This window comes from Polistes dominula, unplaced genomic scaffold (assembly GCF_049000335.1).
Source record: "Polistes dominula isolate Pdom_NZ unplaced genomic scaffold, Pdom_raw_medaka contig_19, whole genome shotgun sequence".
Lineage (NCBI taxonomy): Eukaryota > Metazoa > Arthropoda > Insecta > Hymenoptera > Vespidae > Polistes > Polistes dominula.
This window is the reverse complement of record NW_028301058.1, coordinates 4,071,136-4,084,508: the sequence shown is the minus strand read 5'-3', so window position 1 is coordinate 4,084,508 and position 13,373 is coordinate 4,071,136. Positions and strand designations below refer to the sequence as shown.

The window sequence follows — 13,373 nt, the reverse complement described above, 5'->3', positions numbered from 1 at the left end:
AGGAAATTTGTGAATATTTGATGCAGACGAGGCGGTAATCGAAATAGGAGTTGAAAATGGACTATCATACAAATGTAAAAGCACAAAGCATAGAAGCATTACCTCTTCGAACGTAACGTTAGCAATAACAGTGGTAGCTTCTGTTTCTGCTTTTCCGGTAGCGCTGCTTGAAGCAGCTGTTGCGCTAAATTGAAGCGTAGTAGTAATCGATGATAGAGTGGTAGTGATTTCGGGAGATATTGTGGGTAACAGGGTAACGGATTCCACGTCCACGAGTTCAGTATTTTCTCCGATATCTTCCAGGATAACCACCTTGGTAGATTCTGTTGATGGAACGACAGTACTCGAAGCGGTAGTTGTTGTATCTGCTATTGTACTTGTCGTGGTCATGCTAGTTGTAGTTGTAGTAGTTGTAGTAGTAGTAGTAGTTGTTGTATTCGGAGTAGTAGTTGTACTCGTGGGCATTGTCGTAGCTTGAGTCGTTGTAGTAGTTGAAGTAGTCGTAGTAGGCATGGTTGTGGTTGTTGTAGTAGATGATGACGGTGTAATTTGGGTGGTTGTTGTCTGCGAAATCGTTAGTAGATGCGACGTAAGGCACGAAAAACTTTGTTAGTTACATTAGAGGGAAAGCGCGAAAGTGTATGCTAAAATACTTAAATAAGATATATTATCTCGTTGCAAAATAGAGACATACGCTATATATGCTTAAGTTTTAATTATAATATTAACCTACATCGTCAGAGTGTGTCTATCGAGATAGCTTAGCTACTGTACTGTGCGATAATACTGTGTACGATCACTTGGACTATCTTCTATGAGAGACGTAACAAAAAAAAAAAAAAAAAAAATAAATAAATAAATAACATTTCGAAGCACGATGATCCCTTGAAAAAAGCAATGGCACAGCAAATGAGCGTAGACGAGAAATGAGAATTTTCGATAAAGATCTAATATATCTAGCGACACATTTTACACATGTTTTATCTTACACATTTGTCAATGAGCTATTTTTTTCTTTTCTTTTTTCTTTTATTTTTTTCAAATAAATTGATTTTTCGGATAAAAATACTTACGCTAGAAGAAACACCTAACGAGGCATTAGCTTCTCGATCGAGATATGGGATAATTTCTCGTTCTTCAATCTCTTCTTCGTTCTGTTAACAAACGAAAACATTAAAACGTTTAATCGATCATCGATTACGATTGCTCAAAAAAAAAGTATAGATCTATTAAATTCGTTTCGTACGTCCAAAACTAATGTTTCTTCTCCGTGATGATGTCTATGTGGATGTTCCAACCATTCGGTGTTTCCTCTCGAATTAGCATTTGGCACAAACAAAGTTGGCTGCAATGGTGTTTCCGTGACAGCTTCGTTATCGTCACCACCATCTTCGTCTTCCCCATACTCATCATCGTCGTAATCGTAACCTTCGTAATCGTCGGCGTCAAAATCACCAGATCCCACTTCTCTACGGTTTCTAGATAGAGAAGTCGAGTCAGTCTTAACTCGCCACAATAGTACTGGAAGTTGAAGAACTTCCGCTAGCGTCCCATCCTTCGCCTGATCTCGCAGTTGTTTAACCAAATCTGTTTGATGCTTCCATAAATGACCATCGCAACCAACCTGAAACAAAAGTCCAAAATAACACTTTGATGTCGTTTTACGAGATTTTACTTTTGACGATCATTTCATCTCATTAAATTTTACCTGCCACTGTATAGTTGTCAGATGTTTCTCGGTACGATGTTTAACGTTACCAGGTCCAGAAAATATAACCAGAGAATCAGGATTCGTGATTTCGAGTTTGCCACTTTGAGGATGCATAGAAAATGCGCTCTAAAATTGCGAACAAAAAGAGATAATCGTTAGTTTTTAGAAATACAACACCGCTGAATAAGAGTTTCAAATGTGAGGAGAAATACTAACGTTGTGGAGTCCCAAAAATCCAGCGAGATTCTCGATCGCATTTAATTTAACGGACGGCGTGAGATTCTCAAACTTGACATCCAACAAAATCGTTAGCAACGTCTGGTCTTCTCCTTCTTTACAGTGAGTCTAAAATAAAGGAATAATCTTTTTAATGTGCTCGCATTGTAAGCCTTTCGTTTATACGACCCTTGTAAATGAAACCTGAAGAATTAGGGTCGTTGGACACTTGTGAAAGCTTACTCGTAAGTTGCTGACGCATGACAATATCAATTGGCATCAATCAGTTACCGTCTACGAAACTAATTCCTTCATGAGATTTAAATGTAGCAATATTATCTCGTCGTTCGCATTGAAACGATAAAAGAATATACATTTTAGTACGATAATATTGACACTCGATATCCCATAGAATTGTACGAGCATACTTATCGCTAGCTAGTAGATAGTAGCGATAAATGAACAACATTTGTAAATTTAAAAGACGACCTTGTATTTTACATCGTTTTCCTATCAAATAATTGCTTTTGTTATTTGTCATCACAGTTTTTGTATTTTTTTTTAGTTCATAATTTCTATATAGTGCAAGATAATAAATTGGACAGTACAAATAACATATCAGGTTTTTTTAATGGCGGCGCGTTGGAAAACATAATAGTTAACATTAATGAAGGTAATCGAGATGTAAAGTTCACTTACATCAGTGTCCGTCCAAGTTTAATGATAGCATTAATGGAAACGATCAAAAGAAGAAGTACCGTGGTAGAATTTGCCTTAAAAGCATATCATTATCTTTCGTTCGGCTTCAAAACTTGACCTAGTAACTCGCGGATAGGTACCTGTTGTGCTAGCTGGACGTAAAACGCTTGAAACCTTGCCAAGAAAATGTTTTCGAGCAACCACGTGGAGTGGTCGACACGTAGTTAACATCAGAAAAGATAAAGAACGAGAGAAAAAAATCTGTTTGCGAAATGAACTGTTTTTTTTCTTTTTGTTAATAACGACAAAAGCATTCAAAAAAAAAAAAAGAAATATGTAAAACCAATGTCAATTATATTACCTTGCCGTCTTTATGCTTAACTTCCTCGCGTTTCTCCGGGATAACCTGAACGACGAACGTGTCTTTAGCATTTTCGCCATATTTTCCAATAGCCTTGACAATTAAACGATGATTGCCCACGTCTTTTTTCGATGGAACACCAAGAAGTGTTGAAGCTGCATCGTCCCAGTACAACCAACGAGGTAAGCTTTGTCCATTTGCCTCGTGTATCTAAAAACGTGACAATTCGATGGAATATTTCTTTGCTAAAGTAGAATCAATGGGAGACTTCAGAGTCTTTTTAACACTATGTTGTCTGCACGTTTCATCAAAATTTGTTCGTTTGGCGCCGATAGAATTGATTTAAATCATTTCGCTTATTGCCGGCCATTTTACTAATCTTGTCGTCAGTTCCTGTTTTCAATCCTATCTCTCTATTTTTTACTATTATATGTTTATCTATTTATTTATATTTAATATTTATTTTTTTAAATGAAACCACAAGCAGTGCTTGTTCAATAATTTTTGCATGGCAACAACGTCGTGCCATCGGGACGGCAAGTGTTAATTGGTTAAAACACGAGTGCAACATCCTGAATCGGTGTTCAAGAGTGTCTCTTTGGCATTTGTCCAGGAAGATAGGAAAGAAAAAGGAATTATGTGATGTAAGGTGATACGAGTACACTCACCTCGTAACGATCTACACTACCATCGAAAACTTGTCTCGTGATCCTCAGCTTGAAAACGTGACCCACTGGAACAACAACATCCGGAATATTCCATAATCTCTCGAGCCGATGATGTCTCTTCATAGTATCTTTTGCCAATTTTTGATCGCGTTCTATCCCATTTCTATTATTATTTTTGATGTGTCTCTCGATCGAAGGAGTACTGCTTGTTTCCTCGCCGACATCGTCGAAAACAAGATCGTCCTCTTGCAAGGTAAATCCCAGCACTAGAGGTAGGATTACTAGATACGTTAAGATATGAGGTTTCTTCATTTTCAAGGGGGAAAATCTTCAGGCTCGCTTTATCATACCATGCTGCTATACTTCTGTAAAATGTATTATTAAAGTTTAATTAGTTTAAAATTAGTATAAGTTGATATATACGATCAAATAATACTAGCTTAAGATCTTAAATTCTGATAAAATAAAAGTTATAGAAGAGGGATTGAATTAACGATAAGAATCTAACGGGAAAAAGAAAAAAACTAAAATCATCGAACGGAGAGAAATAAATCTATGAAGAAAACTGATCCGCTGTGCTGTCGCGTTCGTATATCGCGTATCGTTAGATTTCATTTCGTTTGATTTGATTTCATTTGATTTCATTTCGTTTCGTTTGTAGATCCCTAAAAAAGTAGAACTTTGCAATATATATATATATTGCATTACGTTTTCGGTTAGGAATGTCGATGAGTATCGTTCCGTTGTACGAGATACTTGTACATATGCACCGTCTAACGAACACAGACATCGTTGTATTATTTTTCCCTATGAGTAAGAGTAACGAATGAGTCTTTATGCGAATGGAATATCAAAGATGATGATATCACTGGACGTGTGCGTTCGGTGAATTAAATTTTATAAATAAAAATCGTGTCACATTGCGATAAATGTATACAGATAGTAGCAATACTTAGAGATAAAATGATAAGCAGTCATTTTTGCGTGGCATTTAAATTTTTATATATAAAAATTCAGTGTCACATTGTTGATTTGCTATGGACTCCTAAACTATTCAACTAATCTTAATACAATTTCTTTTATGTTTCGTGATTTTTTCCAACTTAAAATATAGAATAGTTTTTATCATGATCATTTTTTATTTTTGATTGCTAATTTAAGGATTTATTATTAAAGGTTATCTAGGTCTTTAGGTACTGTAAGTTTTCAATAGATGGCGCTGTATTAAAATTCAATTATTTCGATATATTCACGTCATACATTTTTTTCAGATTTACATATGACAAAACTAACCTTGCTTTTTATATTTTTTCGTATATTATTATTTTATGCATTCCATTGTAATTATGGTATTATTTTGTGTGTTGTTACTTATATATTATATATTATATACATTAAAAATTTTATGTTGTTTTATGTCAAATTTAAATTCCCAAAAATTATAAGTGAATATTAATTTGACTCATTAAATAGCTTAGAATTATATTAAATCAACGTTTTATAACAAAGCCAAAGCAACGCGAAAATAACTAACCTTGCTTTGTATATTTTATCATTTATTATTATTTTATGTATTCCATTCTAATTGTGATATTATTTTGTGTGTTGTTATAATTTTTGAAATAGTTTAACATTATATTAAATTAATATTTTATAACAAAGTTACTGCAACGCGTGCCTGGATCATCCCTGCAAATAAATTAATATTTTTCTTTTACATTCATCAATCGAGTTATTAATGAAAATTTTAATGTCCAGTCACGTTCTTCACGTATAACGATCAAGGCAACACGTTCTTTTAGCGAGGTTATGCGAATAGAATATAGAATTGATCGGATGTGTCTCCTAACGTCAGACTTGAAGGCGCCTAACGGAAATATTCGCTAGAGTTAAACGATCGATAATGTAGTATGAACATAATCGATAATACTAACGACATTTTATCCTTGCACTATGATTCTTATATCGCCTATTTGTATCTAAGATTTCTATATAAAAAGAGACACGTATATTGAAAGAGTTCATGAGTAACAATCAGGAACGTTGTTCTTCATACGGTTATATCTCTCATCTTTCATGCTAATTAAACACCAATAACATTTTGCATACATTTTCTTAATATTTATGATCTATATATTCTCTCTTTTATTATCCTGAAATGTTTTGAACTTATTATTTTTTAGTTTTCTATCAAATTGTAATGATTTAAATTAAAATTTTCACTTTATGAGCTGTATTATTATATTTTATTTACACGAGTAGGTATAACTATCGAATTAGAGATCATTCGATTATTCTGCAGAGAATATTTGATCCACGTTTCAATATATCAATATATCTATCTATCTGTCTATCTGTCCTCTTGTCTATTCGCATTCATCATAATCGACGTTAAGTTGTGTCGAAGTTGGTGTAAATCGTGATGGTGATCGGTAATCACGCGCTACTGATCAAGCACAATTGAATTTGATATAGGATCGTTGAAAAACCAATCACGAACAATTCAAGCTCACAATTAGATGACAACATATATACTTAAAAAAAGCGTCCATTTCTTAAAAAGCTTCTCTTCTACTGTTTCTCGTTCACTATTTGCAAATCGAAAGAAACGTAGTACACTTCAAGGACAAATAATTTCATATCACGTAAGTCAGATTTATAAATAATATTATTTTTGCGTGTTAGATACGAAATTGCAAAAATTTCCTTCCGTATCTGCAATCGTAAACTAATATGTATAATGTTTCGTGCAATGCAAACATTAGGATATTTACCAACGATTGTGGATTTTCTCTTTCCCTCATTCCCTCTCCCTCTCTTTTCCTCTTGATCATGCGTATATCCGTTTATGTAGTATACGTATAGAAAGACAGGTCTGATTTTGAAGGGTGGTTCTCGAGTGAGGCTCGAATATCAAAATGAAAATTTTAGATTGACAATTATGACGGGTTTGAAGAAGACAAATGCAAAATCCGCAAAATATTTGATTATTGTTATCTATAAATCACTGGAAACGCGTCCGCGTTATTTGCAAAAGGATTGATTTTCTGATAACGATTAATGAAACGAAAGAAAAAGAGACGATGGAAAAGTCGATGTCTCGATGGGATTCGAGCTGGAATTTGCATGATACTATCCCCATGAAAAAAAACACGAAAGATTCGACATTGACGATGATTTTTCAACGAAAAACTCTCATACCTTTCAACATTGACGTATATATTCCTATTGTAAGTATACATGTTACCATTAAAGTACAGAAATCTCAGTTATGCTGCAGATTTATCTCTTATATTTAAAAGTAAATAAATGTGACATTATGTCAATTTAAGCGTAAAGAAACATTGCTATTATTCCAGCAAAGATCTCATTTTCACTTTGACGAGTGCGCCTAGTTGATAATGCGCAAATTATTTAAGTAATTTGAGACATGAAACAATTTTTGACACTTTAATTCATTTGAGACCACGACTTTTTTCGAACACGGTTCTCAAGAGTTATTTTTTTCTCTATATTGTTCATTTGTAATAAAAAAAACTTGTTTATACTATGGAAATCACTCAATTCGTAAGTGAATTCGCATAAATAAGTTGATTTCACATCGTGTGTGCAGCTGGCTTCTCAGAAAATTTTTATTGGAAAGAGCGGATTGAACACCATGTGTATAATATGAGATAAAATAAAAATACATCATTTAAAATTGATAAATATTTATTTTAAGAATAGAATGTCTAAAGTTAATAAAGTAATGCAACTCAGTAATGAAAAAGAAAATATAATTTTTAAATAGATATTTAGGAAATAGTACACCGATTGTAAAGTTTGCATGGATATTTTGTTAAAATGTAGATTTCGATAATTCTAATAAAATTTCCTTTTTTTGGGATGCATGAAAACTAATGCCAGATTTTGTTTTTCTATACTTTAAAGATACTATTCATACAAAACAAATTCTTATTTTGACGATTACTTTACTCTGAATAACTGATAATAGCTCATTATAATTATTATTGCACACACGATGTAGAACCGGTATTTTTGACACAGGAAGTAATTGCACACGCGGTGCATATACATGTTGCCCTCTTACAACGCGGCATCTTATAACACGGTTTCATTTAAAAAAAAAATCTTTGAACAACACTGTACTCTACAGCCGCGGCGAGGTTTGCCGTCTTAAAGATACAGTGTTGCGAAAAGTATTTCTTTTCATCTCCATGGCCCGAAAACAAAAGTCTCATACAGTACTGTTTCACACAACACGGCATTTTCTAGGAACCTATCTACCGTGTTATAGGGGGGTTACCTGTACAACATTACTACTACTACATTAGGTAATCGTACGTCGTTACGCTTATTAACCCTTATCGGTCGTCAGGTTTATATATTGATAATTTTCACTAATTGTAAGTTATAAGTGTATTATTCAACAAAGTTGTTCAATATTATAAGAATCAATTATTATAAGTTAGAAATGATTAATTTTTGTTGAACGAGTACTATAAATATATGAAATTATTAATTATATAATTGTTAATAAAATATTTTTATTTGTGAGTCACTTCCCAAATGACTTAAATCAATAAGGGTTAAATTTATCTTGGATAACGATATTACGATTTTAAACCAAAAAAAAAAGAAAAATGCAGTATTGTGTCCGAATATATTAGGTATAAATAGCTGATATTGCATTTAATCAAACGCACAATGCGACGTTTTGTTCAACCGTGAATCAAAGACCGGTCAAAAGAAAAAAAAAGAAAAGGGAAAAGAAAAAAAATGTCAGAGATTTAACGCTAACAGTTATTTCTGAGAGTTACAAACACTGACGTCAGCTTTGCGGTATCTAATCGAGGCGAATGAATGTTTAAAAAAGAGTTTCCACCACCACCACCACCACCACCACGAGCGGTAGTTGTAAGCAACATCGTTTCTCCCTATGGATCTAAATTTAAAAGTGACCCCTACACGTCCCGCCATTGGCCTTTTTTTAAATCTTTGCGTTTCCGTTGCCGACGACGAATTATTCACGGGGTATTATATATTCAATTCGACAAATTTATTCACGTACCGAAAACGATCACGTGAATCTTTTTCTTTTTATTTTTTTTGTTCCTTTAAAAATATTGCAAACTATGAAACGGTTTCCGTTCGATCATCCACAAAAAAATTGCAATTCGAGTTGGGAGAAAAAACGAGTGAACACACAGAAACTAACACACAAACATACGCGCGCGCGCGTACACGCACACATTTCTTGGACGTCCCGTTTTGATATTGATCGAATCCTCTCTGTTGTATTAGAGCTTAACCAAGCTCTACAAAAACTTAAATAACCATTATCCTTTTTAACTTATAAAGATATAAGACGATCAGTAATGAAAGACATTATTTTTCATAACGTTAAAAAGAATGTATTTGCGGCAATGAACTTCCGAGTTCCTAATGCCAATTAATAATAATAATAACGTTAAAAAGAGAAATACTATCGTAGATAGATTGAATAGTAGTAAAATTTGTTGGAGAATATTTATTACCGCTTGCGTACACTTTACTCCTCGTTGAAAGTCTACTTACTACTACCCCCGATGATTGGGAGAGGAAAAGGGAAAAAAAAGCGAATAGAAGGACAAAGAATTTCTGACGCACCGATGAACGGGAAAACTCGACGTGATGATCATAATTGGATCGAAATAACTAAACTGAAACTTTCTGTGTCGATTATTCGCTTACACAGCAATGATCGAGCCTAATTATATAGCGTCTATTCATCATTTCATTTTTTTTCCTAGACGAATATCTACTTACATCGAACCGATTATTCGAATAACCTATGCCAAACGGAAATAGAAAACTTTTGCTAATGATTAAGTGCAAATTTTACGAAAGATTTAAGTATACGTTAAACACATTTGTATTATTTATATCTTTTATTTATAAAAACAATTGATCGATATATCCTTTCTGATATTTAATCATTTTGTTCGTTATTTAAATTTCATCTTTTTTAATTTATATATTATCGCATATCGTGATATCGAATAATATAATATTAATATAATAATATATTATTTATATATATTATTATTTTCCACGAGAAAGGAAAGTTTTATGTCCGATAAGACAAAGCATTAGTATAAAAAAAAAGAAGGCTGGTTTGTTTTTTTTATCGCGTCAGTTTGACGCCTCCTTTTACGAAATTTTCATGTCTGTCTGTGGACGGTATTTAATGCATCGTGCACGCACTGTATACACAAAGGAACGTTTGCGCGGGCTTTTGGCTTGACAGATGTTACTGCAAACGAGCTGTAAAAATAGCTGTAAAAAAAAATATATATATATGTATTGAATATTTAAACAACTAAAAGACCTAAATAACCTCTAAATAAATAAATCTTTAAAATTGTAATAAAAAATACAAAATAATCGGATAAAAATTATCTTATATTCTAAGTTCATTAGAAACCGACAATGTCACAATAAATTTTTATTTATAAAGATATATTTCTAATGTCTCCCTCTAGCCAGATTCTTGGAAATATTGTAAACAACTGGTTATATTTTAGATATTATTTATCGTATTAAAAGAAAACAAAATTGCAAAAGCAAAAGAAATGTACGACATTTTTGGATTTAAAAAAGGCTTATGTATTATATAATATTTTGTTAGATTTACAAAAAAAGAAAATAATTGCCTGGACTTCTAGCGTAACGAGATTATCGTATCTTTTCTTTTTTTTTCTTCTTTTTTATACCTTTAATGTCCTCCTAAGCTCTGTCTTTTTTCTTTTTTTTAGTTCACGAAATTACGCGAATTCGTGGAGTAAACCTGATCCAACCTTAATCCGAGTACGAGTGCTTCGGCAACGCCGGCTTTTTCAGCACCCCTTATCCCATTTTCTTTCAACACAGGCCCATGCGTCATCCGGAAAAAAAGAAGACAAGACGAAAACGAGATAAACGTGGAAATAAGGTCAGACGAGGACTTGCATTAAAAATGTCGGAAGATTTAAACCTTGTTAAAGGTGGTTAACGTTCTGTCAGGTATCCTTCTCTCACGTGAAATTTTCAACAAGGAAAGAAGGAAGAAAGGAAGGAAAAAAAAGCAAGCGAAGATTCAAAGACTTTCTCTAGGGATCGGGGAAGGTTTGGAGGTAAGTGCGATATCCCAAGGGCTAGAAGTCGAAACTTTTCTCTTTTATATATACCTACTACTCTCTGAAAATCTGATTTTAAATTGAACTATTCATTCCTTCTTACTTTTCCTGTCAAAATAAAACTATTCGCATTAACACCTTTCTAGCATGAAATATCGGAGTATAAAGGGAAATAGTTTAAAGGGCAGTTTTTGTTTTTCCCCTCGGCGTTCTTCGATCTAGTCCAAAGAGGATGATCACGGTTAAACGATCAAAGCGAGCTAATATGATCGTTAGGTACAGGAAGTATTTCTAACAAGATTTCCTAAACGCAAAATCAAGCCAACCGAATTTCTCCTTGGTACGAATTAATGGAGAGAACAATGAACGTGTATCGCTCGATTATACGGTTAATTTCTTAACGAGTTTCATCGTCAAACCATTTTACATGAGTTTAACACGTTCCGAGTCGTGTGAATTGTATACGACCCCCGCTGCATTTTCCGTTTAGGCCATTTGGAATTCTCATTGAGAAACAATTTCTTTTTTTAAATTTCAAATAATTTCTTAAAAATTAAAATTTTATTGCTTTGTGGATTCTAGTGCATATTAAAATTTATATCTTTTAAAAAAGCTAATTATAGCTTTGTAGTATTGAAAAACATGTAAGGCATATACGTCCTAAATTACTTTTTTCAATCTTTAAAGTTTGGGTTGTATACGCCCCACGAGGTCTGGATGGAAAATCTTCAAAAATTATCGTGAAATTATCGGAATGCGAATGCTCGTATACAAATAACAGACATGGAAATTGTGGGGTCGTTTTTTACCTTTTAGGCACTACGTGCCACTATAGTGGTTTTAGCGGATGCCATCTTTCAGTACGACGCACCACTATAGTGGCTTTCGCAGATAAAATCTTTTAAAATATATTATACCTAATTTTATTATTAATTAATAAAGTAAATTGTCTAAGTTGAAGTATATGTGTATCATTTCTTTGAGAAAAATTATATTTAATTATACTAATCATGAAAAACTCTATTAAAATGTACTCGCTGAGAGAATAACCATTGTTCGTCACACATCGTAGTTTTATCGTTTACACGTGTAATTTTCGTTGAACCCTGCCGTACAGAGAAACAACACCGCGCAACATTCAGCAGTGCCTAAGAGGTTAAAATAGGAAAAGCGTTATACGCCTTTTGCATATCGCATCGTAACTGCCGCAACTACAATTACAGTTGAATTCGTCATATTTATTATGCGCTCACACGCATTTAATATATAATCCCTTGGAAACTATTTTCAAGATTAATCCCTTAATGCTAAAATTTATGTAATATGTACGTACATAAGTACCGAAATCAACCTCCTTAGATACTAAGGATATAGGAAACCTCGTTAGAGAGTTTAATTCGCGTAAAGTTTAATCAGCGTACCGCACACAGACACACACATACCCTAGTTAAATCGCTATTCATCGTCAAGTTAGAAAATACGATATTTATTACTTGATTGCAATGCGAAGTTTTTATTAAAAAGATCGTCTTAGTAGGTATCATGATTTATGAGTAACTCGAATGAAAGATATTCGATATCGATATCCTATTTAAAATACGATTCGTCAAATAAGTATAATAATCTTACTATTATCAATTTGTCACGATCAACTATTGGAATATATGTAAATAGGTCTTATTATCAATTTTTTTTCTTCTATTCGTCATAGGAAATCTCTCATAGTGAAATGGCATTGTACGAAACCAACTGACAACTGCACACCCAACACCTCTCACCGTTTAATTAAACTCGCACCACCAAGTTGGCCCGGCCCTGCCCTGCCCGACTAATTAAGCTTACTCTGTAATTAACTATGGCCAAGTTTAATCGGCTTCCTCAGTCGGAAGGTACATCTTGATATATGAGCAACCATAGACTGCGACCGATTAGAAACGTTTACGATTGCATAGAGAAAATATTATAAAATATCATGTGTTCAGATCACACACATTAGAAATGAAACCTTCAAAAAAATAAGTTTCGAGAGAATGAGACGAGTGTATAGTATCAAGAGTAAGATAATATATTATATAATATTATTATAATATTATTTTTTTATATTTCTATAGTAAGTAAATTATATTATTTTTATTGGATATACAGTGATTCAAACAATTGATCAAATGTTCTCACAGTGTTTAAATTTTTACGTAGCTTTCGTAATTCACATAGTACAAAAATAATTTAAATATGTTACACATTTTACATAACTTTTGTTGTTTATATAGTACAGAAATAATTTAAATATGTTGCATATTTTAAGCAAAATGAAAGAAAATTAACAAATCTGGGATTTGATCAATTCTTTGACTTTGCAAAAATGAAATTTTATTACTTCATATACCCTCTTTTAGCTTTCAATACGGTTTTTATGCGTCTTGGCATACTATCTACTAAATGTTTGCAATGTTTAGGCTTAATTTTTTTCCAAACGACTTTTACTTTTGACCACAATTCAATAATACATCTCGAATTATGATCAAAATTGACAACTACTCTTTTCAGTAAACCCCATAGGT

The 13,373-nt window shown here is 32.9% G+C and overlaps 1 protein-coding gene and 1 long non-coding RNA gene across 5 annotated transcripts in view; one reads left to right on the top strand and one right to left on the bottom strand.

Annotated features, from left to right (window-relative positions):
- The window catches only part of LOC107072574 (uncharacterized), a 67,746-nt gene that overhangs the window by 6,916 nt on the left and 47,457 nt on the right, over window positions 1–13,373 (bottom strand). For 3 of the 4 annotated variants that reach the window (XM_015332621.2, XM_015332622.2, XM_089175871.1), the window contains exons 2-8: window positions 3,656–4,020; window positions 2,988–3,197; window positions 1,928–2,056; window positions 1,709–1,837; window positions 1,247–1,624; window positions 1,074–1,154; window positions 103–564 (exon numbers count right to left, since the gene is read on the bottom strand). In XM_015332621.2, the coding sequence (XP_015188107.2) occupies window positions 103–564; window positions 1,074–1,154; window positions 1,247–1,624; window positions 1,709–1,837; window positions 1,928–2,056; window positions 2,988–3,197; window positions 3,656–3,967 (1,701 nt within the window). In that variant the 5' untranslated portion in view covers window positions 3,968–4,020. The remainder of the gene's footprint in view (window positions 1–102; window positions 565–1,073; window positions 1,155–1,246; window positions 1,625–1,708; window positions 1,838–1,927; window positions 2,057–2,987; window positions 3,198–3,655; window positions 4,021–13,373) is intronic. The other variant, XM_089175872.1, reaches the window with a different exon arrangement.
- On the top strand, window positions 6,054–12,843 carry LOC149031513 (uncharacterized). The gene is made up of 3 exons (XR_016177722.1): window positions 6,054–6,300; window positions 10,453–10,809; window positions 12,524–12,843. It is a non-coding gene; the product is annotated as an uncharacterized LOC149031513 (long non-coding RNA).